General features: G+C 33.0%; 1 protein-coding gene across 1 annotated transcript; it reads right to left on the bottom strand.

The window, feature by feature from the left end:
* Nucleotides 1–8,931: 8,931 nt before the first annotated feature.
* LOC114264250 (uncharacterized) lies at nucleotides 8,932–12,808 on the bottom strand. Its single transcript, XM_082904730.1, has 5 exons — nucleotides 12,791–12,808; nucleotides 11,831–12,028; nucleotides 9,843–10,109; nucleotides 9,359–9,442; nucleotides 8,932–9,259 (listed from the first exon to the last, which is right to left on the bottom strand). Exons 1-5 carry the CDS (start codon nucleotides 12,806–12,808, stop codon nucleotides 9,152–9,154), a joined length of 675 nt encoding a protein of 224 aa, XP_082760856.1. The 3' UTR covers nucleotides 8,932–9,151.
* Nucleotides 12,809–12,861: the final 53 nt, after the last annotated feature.

The raw sequence follows: 12,861 nt of genomic DNA, 5'->3' as shown, positions 1-12,861 counted from the left end.
AAAGTTACTCCGGTCCGGAAGCGACTTGGAGTTAGGCCGGTCTCAGAATTAGTCCGGTCATGGCGTATTGTGGTTAGAACGGTCAGAACCTTGCTACTCGGTAGCTCAGTCTAAACATACCATGGTTTGTGCATAAGAGAACCGAGATAAAGAGGAGAAGGAAGAACCGAACTAAGGATAGTACGGCTTACTCTGTGGCTCAGCATAGCCATGATTACTTCGGTCATGTGGGAGTCCGGCCATGGTAATAACCATCTCACTTGGTTTAAGCAGTGAGGGGGGTGTTTGAGGATAAGGATTATCCTTCAGGAGGTTAAATCCTAGGAGGACTTTGCATGGAAGAATAGAAGTCCTACTAGGATTGTGCCACACGTAACCTATAAAAGCTCACAAACATCACCTTTGGAGAGGTAACACACAACTTTGTTTTCTGAATATACAGAGCTTTTGTCTATTTGTCAAGTTTACTGACTTAGGCATCGGAGAGGTTTCCGGCACACACCCGCCGGCTAGCTCACGTTTGTGTTTTCAGGTGATAAAGCGATGACGTACGGAGGAGAGTAGACTTGGTCAACAGGATTATACGAGAAGGTTTATTTCTTTCCCGTACAACTACTATTAAACATCATTTAAAAACTGGTCATAATTTTATTCACTTAGGATTAATTCAAGTTGGAATCAAACCATTAACTCAATAAGGTAAAAATACTTCTGTTTTATTGTGTTTAAGAGATGCTTGTTTTCTTGATTATAGTGATAGTTTAATAGGTATGATGAAAACTGGTCTTCATAGAGGACCCATCCATTTTAATTGTTTTCCTGACTTTACACTTAGTCTTAGAGATCCACATATATTAGATGCTTTAACTTTGAATATTCAATTTAATGGTTCTTTTACAAATATGAAGGAAAAAGTTCATAATATTGCTTTAATTTATCATGTTTATTACAAATGTATTAAAACTAATTTAAATGTTCAAGCTTTACACAAAAGTCTAAAAGACAAAACTTTATTGATTCAAAGTAATAGTAATGACACTAATATAAATATTCCTAAAATGATTGAATGGAAGGATATTACTCTCCTAGACCAATGGGTTACAGTCAATGAAAATTACAAACAAAATCAAAAACAATCCACTAGTCAAGACATCCAAGACATTCAACAATTTACTGATGGCTCAGTTAGAATTAAATTTAATAGATCTACTCAATCCTCTAGACATAGTACTTCTAGTATACCAACTAACACTAAAACAGAAGATGAAATATTTAATACACCTTTATTAAGGAAAAACAGTCAAATTTATATTGGTCAAACTTTCCATAGCAAAATGAAAGGAGTCGATGATTCTGCAACTTCCCAGATTAGTAAACCTGCCTATTCAAGTTATACACATCTTCCTGAAGAAGATACTGTCTCTTAGGATTCACCAACACAAACTGACTTTAAAGTCATACCCCCAATAAATCCCCAATTATTAACTATTAGTAAACCTTTTGCTCCTAACTTAGATAAATTACATACTAAATTTAAATCTAAAAATAATACAGTCAAACACCAAGCTTATCGACTTAAATATGATCTTCCTCAACAATCCAAAATTACTCGAAAATGGTATAAATTCATGACTGAACATAGTATAGAGGTTCCTTTCTTTGAATATTTGGACAATTATTACAAAAAGGTCAATACAATTACAAAAACTAAATGGAAAACTTCTTCTAATACTACTATTAGTTCTAGTCACCCTCCATTAGAAACTATTATCATAGAACACCAAGGATCTAGTATTAAAGCTTCTCCCTTTAAGATAGCCGGTACTGAACTTGAATTAAAGAAAGTCATTAAACAAAATAATTATACTAACCAATGCCTAAAAACAATTGGAAAACAGTTAGATAAAATAGAAACAAATTTAGAAGATTATTCTAATACTCATTCTTCTACAAAACAACCTTTAGAAAAACCTTTACTTAATTTACCTAGTCAACGTTCCACCAAAAATAGTTTGGTTACTCAGGATAGTTCTACTGTTAAAATCATAGAACAATTATTCACTAAATTAGCCTCTCCTTCTAATGAAAATGTCGCTTCTCCCTCAACTGAAAAAGGTCTTACTATATTGAACCAACAACGTACCCTAGATATTATTTCTCATCAATCAGAAACTGATATATCTGAAAATGAAATCAATCTTTTAGCTCAGCAATTTCAAACTTCTAATCTTAATCAAATTACTTATCCTAAAGTAAATCCTACAACTCTTACAAAAAATTGGTACTCTAGACCTACTCCCCTTGATCTTCAATATGAAGAAACTAACCTTAGTAATCAATTTTCTGTTTCTGCCAAAAAACTTTACGAATGGAATATCGATGGTCGTAGTGAAGATCAAATCCTTCAAAAATTAAATCATTTATCCATGGTTGCCAATAGTTATCTTAGTAACTATCCAGATCACACTCAACTTGAAATTGTTTCCTTAATAACCTCTGATTTTACTAGTATGTTAAAATCTTGGTGGGAAAAATATCTCACTAAAGATCAAAGAGAATCTATTTTACATGCAAGTCAAAAAGATGAAAATGATTTACCCATATTTGATGAAACAATTGGCTATTATAAACCTGATGGTATCAATACCCTAATTTATACTATAGTCAGACATTTTATTAGCACACCTACTAATATATATTCTAGAATACATGATCAACTTAGTAACCTTACTTGTCCCACGTTAAGTGATTTCAGATGGTATAAAGATGTCTTTACATCTAAAGTAATGCTACACGAAGATTGTACTAAATCATTTTGGAAAGAAAAATTTATTAATGGTCTACCTAGTCTTTTTGCTCATAAGATTTGGGATGTTCTTAGTCAACCTACTGGCATCATTGAATATGATAATTTAACCTATGGTGATATAATTAGTCCTATCCAAAAAGAAGGACTAAAAATGTGTATTGATCTCAAACTTAGTCGCTGCTAAAGACAAACATAAAGCTAAGAATGAACTAGGCAATTTCTGCGAACAATATGGCCTACCCCCTATAGCACCCTCTAGGAGAAAGTCCCAAAGAAATAAACAATTGTCTAAAAAATCAAGTCATAAATATCGCAAGAAATACTCTAATTATAAGCCCCTTGATAAGTATTATGATAAGCCAAAATCTCATCATAAATCCAAATCCTATCAAAAGACAAAATCTAAATTTCCTTCCAAAAATCCGTCTAATATTACTTGTTATAATTGTGGGGAAAAGGGTCATTATTCCAATAAGTGTAAAGAAAAACAAAAATTAAAAGATAAAGTTAATCAACTCCAAATAAGTGATGAATCTAAAAATCAATTATTTGAAATTTTCCAGTTAAATCAATCTCCTATCTCCTTTACTGATCTACCTAACTCAAATACTTCATCTGATTAACATTCGCCTAGTGATACTTCCCATAGTAATATTGAATTAGGATGTAATGATACTTGTTGTAAACCTATTAAACAAATCACTGTCCTTACTAAACAACATCAAGAGGAAACTGCTCTTATTGAACTAATTAGTAAATTAGATGATCCTGAATTAAAAAATATATATACTGACAAATTAAAATCATTATTAATTAACAAAGACACTAAACCACAACATGATAAACCAATCATTAGCTTAACAAAAACTTTAGAGCGCTTTAAAAATAAACAAAAAGAAATCACTCTTCAAGATTTACAACAAGAAATTAACCAGATTAAACGTCTTATCAAAGATTTACAAAGTAAAGATAAAATTTTAGAAGAAGAAATATCTGTACTAAAAATTAATAAAAGTTTAGACAACTTTCAACAGAATGATGCCATCTCTTCTAATGAATCTGAAGGTACTAATGAAGATACTAATCCAGATAATATTCTGTTTGACAATCGATCCAATCCTTCTGATACCCCTGACAATAAACGATTAAATCTTATCAATAAAATTAATAAAATCAAATTAGTTGTCAATGATTTGAAGTTAGAAGTCATCGCATTAATAGATACTGGTGCTGATCTTAATTGTATTCAAGAAGGATTACTCCCTACGAAATATTATCATAAAACAGGTGAACAATTAACCTCAGCTAATGGTAGCAAAATGCATATTAAATATAAATTACCAAAAGTCCATATTTGTCAAAATAATGTTTGTTTCAAAACATCATTTGTTTTAGTTAGAAATATGACTGATAAAGTTATTTTAGGAACACCATTTATATTTTTACTCTATCCATTCACCATTTCTAATCAAGGAATAACTACTCAAGCCTTTGGACAAACCATAACTTTTAAATTTCAATCTCCACCTGAGGTTAAAGAATTAAACCAATTAAAAGACTGTTCTATTTCTAAAACTATTAATCGATTAACTCGCCAAATCAGATATCTTAAAGAAAAAAACAACTATAAAAGAATTGAGCAACAATTATCTGATCCTATTACTGTTTCTCAAATTGAACAATTTAAACAAAAATTGGAATCAACAGTTTGTTTTAATTTACCTACTGCCTTTTGGCACAGGAAAAAACATGTAGTCACCTTACCATATATTAAGAATTTTAATGAAAGACAAATTCCTACTAAATCAAGACCTATTCAAATGAATCATGAATTAGTTGAAATGTGCAAAAAAGAAATTAATGAATTATTGCAAAACAAAATTATTAGTCATAGCAAGTCACCATGGTCTTGTCCTGCCTTTTATGTTAATAAAAATGCTGAGTTAGAACGTGGAGTTCCCCGACTCGTAATTAATTACAAACCTTTAAATAAAGTTTTAGAATAGATTCGTTATCCAATCCCTAATAAAAAAGATTTAATTAAAAGACTTAGCCAAGCTGTCATTTTTAGTAAATTTGACTTAAAAAGTGGTTTCTGGCAAATACAAATTCACCCTCATGATCGTTATAAAACTGCTTTCACTACACCTTTTGGGCATTATGAATGGAATGTCATGCCTTTTGGATTAAAAAACGCTCCTAGTGAATTTCAAAATATAATGAATGACATTTTCAATCCTTTTAATCATTTTTCCATTGTTTACATAGGTGATATTCTCATTTTTTCCAAATCCCGTAGTGAACATTGGAAACATCTTACCGCTTTCTTTTACACCATAAAAACTCATGGTCTAGTCATTTCTCCTCCTAAGATTAAACTCTTTCAAACCAAAGTCAGATTTTTAAGATATGACATCCACCAGAATACCATTATACCTATTAGTAGATCCATTGAATTTGCTTCTAAATTTCCTGATGAAATCTTAGATAAAACCCAGTTACAGAGATTTTTAGGATCGCTTAATTATATTGCTGAATTTTACAAAGACCTTAGGAAAACCTGTCAACCACTTTTTGATCGATTGAAGGATAATCCTCCTCCTTAGTCTTCTACTCATACTGATATTGTTAAACAAGTTAAAAAATATGTCAAGTCTCAGCCATGCCTTGGTATTCCTACTGAAAATTCATTTAAGATTATTCAAACTGATGCCTCTGATATTGGCTATGGTGGCATCCATCTCCAGAAAATCACTCCTTAGTCCTCCGAAGAAATTGTTCGTTTTCATTCTGGTGTCTGGAACAAAGCACAAAAAAATTACAGTACTATTAAACAAGAGATTTTATCTACTGTTTTATGTATTAGTAAATTTCAAGATGATATTTTAAATCAAAAAAATTTACTTCGTGTTGATTGCAAATCTGCTAAATATGTTTTAAAAAAAGATGTTCAAAATCTTGCTAGTAAACAAGTTTTTGCCCGATGGCAATCTATCTTAAGTATTTTTTATTTTGATATTGAATATATACCTGGTTGTCAAAATTCTATTCCTGATTTCCTTACCAGAGAATTTTTACAGGGGGCATAAGGGATGCCAACTCCTTTTATTTCCTACCATAAATCTAAAGTTACCCATTACCAAAACCTCATTCACCAAACTGCTCACCATATTGCTTGCCTCAAATTAGACAAATAATCTACTAAACGTGCTCAATTTATTCTATTTCATACCATTTGCAATTGCCGTAATCTATTGGCTCACTATATTAATTGTGCTGATTATCATATGAGCAAATTAAATATCCTTAGTGGATGCTAATTTCAGTCCACCTATTTTATTACAGATGTTTGCTCAGAGACCTTTGAGATCTTCTAGTAAGGCTCTTGTTCCTTCTAGTCAATCAATTCCTCCTTTGGAATTAGTCACCAAATATCATCCTGCTGAATTAGTCAATCGTTACCAAGTTCTTGGTAATGTACCTAAACCTAGTTATACCTCTGCATTGGCTACTGATCCATTCGCCTTTGCTTCTCAATCAATTACTCCTTGCCCTCCTAACCCTATTAAATTGGCTCGTTCTGATTGTGTTAAATCTCATACAACTAATCTCTTTTTCAAAGAACCTAGTCACAAAAATACCCATCCTGTTCTTGACCTAGTCAAATCCTATTTCCCTCCTAGATGGCATTTTGTTCCTCTTCATCCAGAAAAGTCAATCACATATTACAAAGACATCCTTTTCAATCATCAGTCCATTGTTATTAAGCCTATTTATGATCGAACTTACACTAGTAAAATTGTGTACCATTCATTATATATTCACAATATAGTCTCTTTGAATGAATGGGGATCTCCTTTCCAACTCTGAGACTTACCTGGTCATGCAATCCAATATAGTTATTATGACTATATTGATGCTTGGTTTAAGGTCCTCCTATATCAAAATGAGTCAAACAGTCATTCATGGTTCCTCCAATTTGATCATAAGTTTAAGTCAGAACTCCCCACTTAGTTTCTGCGTTGGTGGTCACAATATGGGGCTATTAATGATATCTTCCCCTCTATCATGATTGAACAAGTTAACTACTTTTCTACTATTTTCCCATTTAGCCCAGAACAAAAGAAATTCCCTCCATTGCTCATTTTTATCTCCAAATACAAAATTCCCTGGATATTTAAATGGCAATATGCTATTTCTGATAACATAATCTTTCGCCAACACTTTGTTAAATGGTGGGATAATTTCAAAATTCCACGGATCATTGAACAAGTCCAAGCAGAATTTCCAGTCAATATTCATGCTCCAACACCTTCTATGGTTAAAGCTCAACAGAACCCAACTGCTCCATTAACACAAGGAAGCTCACTTCCTCTAGTCAATCTTGGAAGCCCAACATCTAGTTCTTCCAAGCCCAAGTCAGCAAAGCCCAAATATACTCAGTCAAAGTCCAAAGCTAAAGCACAACCCTCATTAGCCCAGGCTAAATCTAAAGTCAAGTCCAAGTCATCAAAAGATGAGCTCCTTCAAATAGCTCGCCTTCTCATGGCCCAAGCCAAGTCACAAACTGATGAAGATAGTTTAGAAGAAGGTTCAGACGGTTCTAACTCTTCTTAAGGCTTAACCAATCAGGATCCATACGGGCCCCAGTTTCAAGATGCTCAGGACCCATATGCTTGATGCAGTCATTGGATTCTATATGGCTATAATTATCAGCTTCAATCAATACTCTCCTTTTGAGAAAAGCTACTGATATATATATATCTATATTGATTCCACTCAGTCACATGCTCCCAAATGAATAGTGAAAAAAGTCATATTTACTGTTCACTATTCATCAAAAAGTCAACACTATTATTCATGGTTCATCATTATTCACCAAATCGACAAATTCAGTATAATCAGAGGCAACCATCAACTTTAGTCACTCATCGAAAGTTGCAGACAGCTCCCATGTGCTTCTTTCAAAGTTAGATTCCTTCACAAGGCTCACAGTAACTCCTTTCATCTATTTAAGAGCCTCTTCAGTCAAGAATAAGGCAGGGTTAGAAAATTTGAGTGCTCATTCCTCAAGAAAAATAGCTATCTTTGTAATTTTATATTTTCAAATTTGTTTTCAAGTCATGTATTTGGAAGAACTGTTCGTTTGCTTCATTCCAGTAAAACAATTGTGAGTTTTAATTTATTATATTATTGTAAGTTTGATATTGTATAATTGTAAGTTTGATTTCAAGTATTCAAGTGTTTTATTCAAGTATTTAAAAATTCAATTAATTCTTGTAGATGAAGTTTTTAAATTGCTGAAAATAGAATAATTATAAAATATAAATGAATTTTTTGAATGTATTAAATAGTGAAAATTGACAAATAATTTGAAACAGAGAGAATAAATTATAGAGTCTTGATGACTTTTAAAGTGATACTAAGTAATAAATACAATAGTGATTAAATATGAATATAAAATGCCGGATATTATTATGTGATATGTTATCATTGATTATAGTGACACATCAAATACTACACTAATTTGATAGTATTAGAATCTGATATTGCTAACTTTCGTATTTAGTTGTCTAGATGACAAAATAAGCGCTAAATTAGTACAAATTTGATTTGGTAGGTTTCGCTTATTAGGTCTCTTGCCAACAATTTTGTTTAGAAATGTTTTTTTGTGAAAGGAATAACAAACAAAACACAAGTTCCGATGTATCCAAAAAAAAAAACCCACACACACACAAACAGGGAGGGTTAGTTCCAGTATTGGTAATGGCATCTACATACTGATTTTCTTCTTTGTGAATATGAGATATGGAGCTATTGCATCTTTGAAGAGGAAATCTCGAGTCTTTAACCAAAGTTACAACTTTACAAGGAAAGGTTAACGTTAGCCTCTTTCTTGGATCAACTTGACTACTATTTCAAATGAAGATTATATCCCACTGAATATTTCCTATTTCCACGTCAATTATGACGAGTGAGTTGAAGAAAATACAATTAAACTAATTAAAAGAAAGAGAGAGAAAAAAAAATCCCTTCTTATGTGATTTCAAGAATTGTTTTCAAGATCTTAAATTAGAATTTTGCATCAGTTACACAGGTTTTGTTCTAATAGTTAAAGTGACCAAGAAAGAGAATTTCCATTATAGATAGCAAAGATATAAATTTATGTCGAATAATAGTGCCAAATGTAATTTTACAGAAGACCTCTAGTACAAAACTTACAAGGAGTAAAATTAAGTTTGACGGCAAAAGCGTCAGTCAAAATTCAAAGTGAGCCATCCAAACATTAACAGCCTTCTATTTCAATTGATTCATGCAAGCCAAGATGGGGGCAATTACTAGTTAAACCAAGAGAGAACCTTCCATTACAGTGACGGCTTTCCCCCGAAGTAGTACTCTCTGAATCTTTTCATCTAAATGGAGGTTCAGTATGCCACCTCGAGCTGATGCCTATGCCAAATAAACAATACAATACAATACAATTAATGAATGAAGAAAGAACACAAATGGCACAACTGCATGAGCGCACGCGAGAGAGAGAGAGAGTACCTGATATGCAACGAAATCACATTTCCCCAGCTTTTTTGACCAATAACCTGCTAGGGCACAATGTGCACTACCAGTAACAAGATCCTGAAAAATAGCAGCAACATATGAAGGAGTAGCCATCAACTCTAATGAGAGTTCTTTATAATCTAAGTATCTCCATTAGTCATGCAATGGGGGATTATGTTTGATATGTTATTTTAAAAAATTTTTTTTTAAAAAAAAAAATTGCTAGAGGCCCCAAAAATTCTACCAAAAGTTCTACTAAATGTCTCACATGGGTGTAGGACCCACATCGTATAAGACATTTGGTAGAAACTTTGGTAGAATTTTTTGAGTCTCTAACATTACTCTTTTTTTTTTGGATCAGCTTTCCTTTACTTATTATGAACATATTTTCCCACTTAATCAAGAGACACTTAGAAAGATAAAAGGAACTGATTTAAATTGTGAGGTAGTTTGGGACAAAATGCCAATAATATATTACCTCATTAATCCCCATTTTAGGATCGAAGACGCGACTAAAAAAGTCAAACCCAGATCCAAGGGTAGTCGGCCCTGTAATAATGACTGCCTTTCCAGGGCATCGTTGTATTTCATCAAATTGGGGCTGTAGATCTGTAACAACCTTTCCCGATGGGAGCACAACCTGCCAAAATGCATTTATATTCACTCTCTTTTGAGTACAAAATGAATATCTGTATATCAGTTGAAGTTGACTTCCCTCTCTAAGAGACACCCATCCATGAACACACTAAAGTTTGAAGAGAATTACTCAGAATATCTTAGAAATCACATCACTCCCACCATTTAATTCTAAAATTGAACGATCACTCGATCTCACATTTGGCATGATTTGCACACCCTTTTAATCATTTACTTCAAATACAAAGTTGCATAATTATGAATAATTAAGAAAAGAGTGCAAAAGAAATGCATACAATGAGGTCTTGTTCAGTAGTTGTAATCTTTAAGTCAATCACAGAAGCACCACTCAAGGCTTTAGAAATAGATGGAACCTCAGTAGAGTCAAAATCAGAAAGTGGAACTATCGGCAAATCCAACTCAATTAAGATGCAATCTTGTGATTCTAGAACTCTTTTAGCAATCAAAACTCAAAACGGTGTCAGAAACTCAATTTTATCGGCATTTACCAAACCAGAAGTGAATGGAAAGTGTGAAGCTGCCAATGTTCCATAACCACAAAATTTAACCCGCAAGTAGACATGGAAAATTGTGTCCAGATTAAATTACTCACTACCATGGACTTAGCTATTGAAACACAATCCTCAATTATCACACTTCATATATGAGAGCATTTCCAATCCTTGCACCTTTTTTTTCATCAATTTTCTTTTATTAAATTTGAGTAAAAATTTGGTTAAAAGCCTGATCTAATATGATATACTTCAATCCTTATTATCTCTTTTTTGAAAAGTTCCAAACTTATCTCAAAAATCCGTTTTAACCATTTTTTATTATGTAAAAAAAATCTCCGATCTTTTAAAATTTCGTCAAATTGAAGTAAAAATATGACTGAGAACTTTGACGAAGGATTTGTATCATCTCTGACTTGTTAAAAAAAATGAATCACCCTTGATTTCATACAAATTTGATGAAATGGTTCAAGCACAATTTTAGCCAATTTGTTCATCAAATATGAATTTGATAAAAAAGTTGATGAAGGATTGTATAAATCAACCGTGCTACGTAGCTCGAAACCAAGACCCCCCTAATCCCCCGAAACCAAAACGACGCCGTTTCGGCGTTTTTGAATTTTTATTTTTTTTTTTGGTTCAATCAGAAAGAAGAAGTAGACGGGAAGAAGAAGAAGAAGGAAAGAAGGGAAGAAGCAGAAGCAGAGGCAAATGGCGGCGGCGGAGGCAGATGTCGGACCGACGATCGGACGCTCGGCTGGAATGCAGGGGCCATTTGTGTGTGTGTGTCTCCATTCCCTCTTGTCTCTTCTCTCCCTCTCTTTCCCTCTCTCTTCTCCGCTTTTCTCCTCTCCATTCTCCCTCTCTCTCTCTCTCTCCCTCTCCCTCTCCCTCTCTCTCTTCCACCTGCGTTTTGAGCTCGAAAATGGTGGAAAATGGCAGAAAAAAAAAAAAAAAAAAACCTAATGCCCAAAACGACGTCGTTTTGGGCATTAGGGGGATTAGGGGGGCAAATTTTCGAGCTCTCAAGCTTTATTCTTGTATAAATATTTTCAGATTAAGTTGAAAAGAAAGCAAGTAATAATCTGAAATCAATCAAATCAAAATTTAAAGAAATCTAACACCAAAAAAACTAAGTCGACAATTGTAAGAAATGTTAGTAGCCAAATTAGAAGATTGCGCAATTCGGAAGGGGAATTGGATGTTATATTTCAATTTTTTTTCCTTCTTTTTCCTGCGATTTCTCAGTAACCAAACAGATCATTCAGAAAGCAAACAGTTCTACATTTTTTCAAACTTTCAACGATGGTGAACTGACATGGGCAACTGCATTGAACCATCGGAGGCGAAACCGAGGGTTTGTGGATAAGTGGGACGAGTCATGAGTCTCCGACTCGGAGTTAATCTCCAACTCACTAGCAATAGTTTGAAACCACTCATCAGCGTCTCTCTCTTTATCCAAAAAACATACATCCGATGGGTTTCCTTTGAACGGCGAGTCAGTGAACGTGTCCACCTAATTCCACAACTCAAATTAGTGAGTCACAAACAACAACAATAACAAAAAGCACAAAATCAAGACGAGAGAGAGAAAGAGAGGATTACCACACACAGTATTTAACAAGCTTCTTTCCCATCTTGAGAGAGAGAGAGTCGGGATTCTATTTGAACCTAAGGGTTGTTTGGTATTTGTGTTGGACTAAAAAATCACAAAAGGACAAAAAAAAAAGTAAAAAAATCACAAAAAGTCAAAAAGCCAAAAATCACAAAAAAACAAAAATCTGCCATTTGAAAGCTAAAAAGTCAAAAAAGCCAATCAAAAATACCAAACAAACAAAAAAATCTCAGACCAAAAAAGTCAAAAAAGCTAAAAAGCCAACTAAAAAAGTCATTGCCAAATGAAAGCGTCTTAGTTTAAGGGTTGGTTTGGGGTGTCCTAAAAAAGTGCACTTTTTGTCTTTTTACGACAAGATGTGCAGAAAAGTAGAGAGGTGATGTGATGGAAAAAAGATAAAAAGATAAAAAGATGGATTATATAGTAGATGCCAAACCAAGCCTAAATTCATAAATTTTAATTTTTATTATTTATAATATGAATTTATTAATAAGGACAATATATATTAAATCTTAAAATAATTTTTTTCTTCTCATGGTACCCCTAATCAGTTATTTCTATTTAAATCTCTGTATATCCTTCCTTAAGAGATCAAAGTTATTTCTTCTTCTTCTTATTCTTATTCCTCCCTCCAAAATTCCAATCCACCCTACCAAAACCCACCATCATCATCAATATCATTGTTTTTTATTATTTTGAAATCCTAAACCCTAAAAGAAAGTTTGAACAAAATC

This window comes from Camellia sinensis, chromosome 14 (genome assembly GCF_055761805.1).
Source record: "Camellia sinensis isolate YWXY chromosome 14, ASM5576180v1, whole genome shotgun sequence".
NCBI classification, from domain to species: Eukaryota; Viridiplantae; Streptophyta; class Magnoliopsida; order Ericales; family Theaceae; genus Camellia; species Camellia sinensis.
Note: the sequence above shows the minus strand (reverse complement) of the source record. Positions and strands in the feature narration are given on the sequence as shown.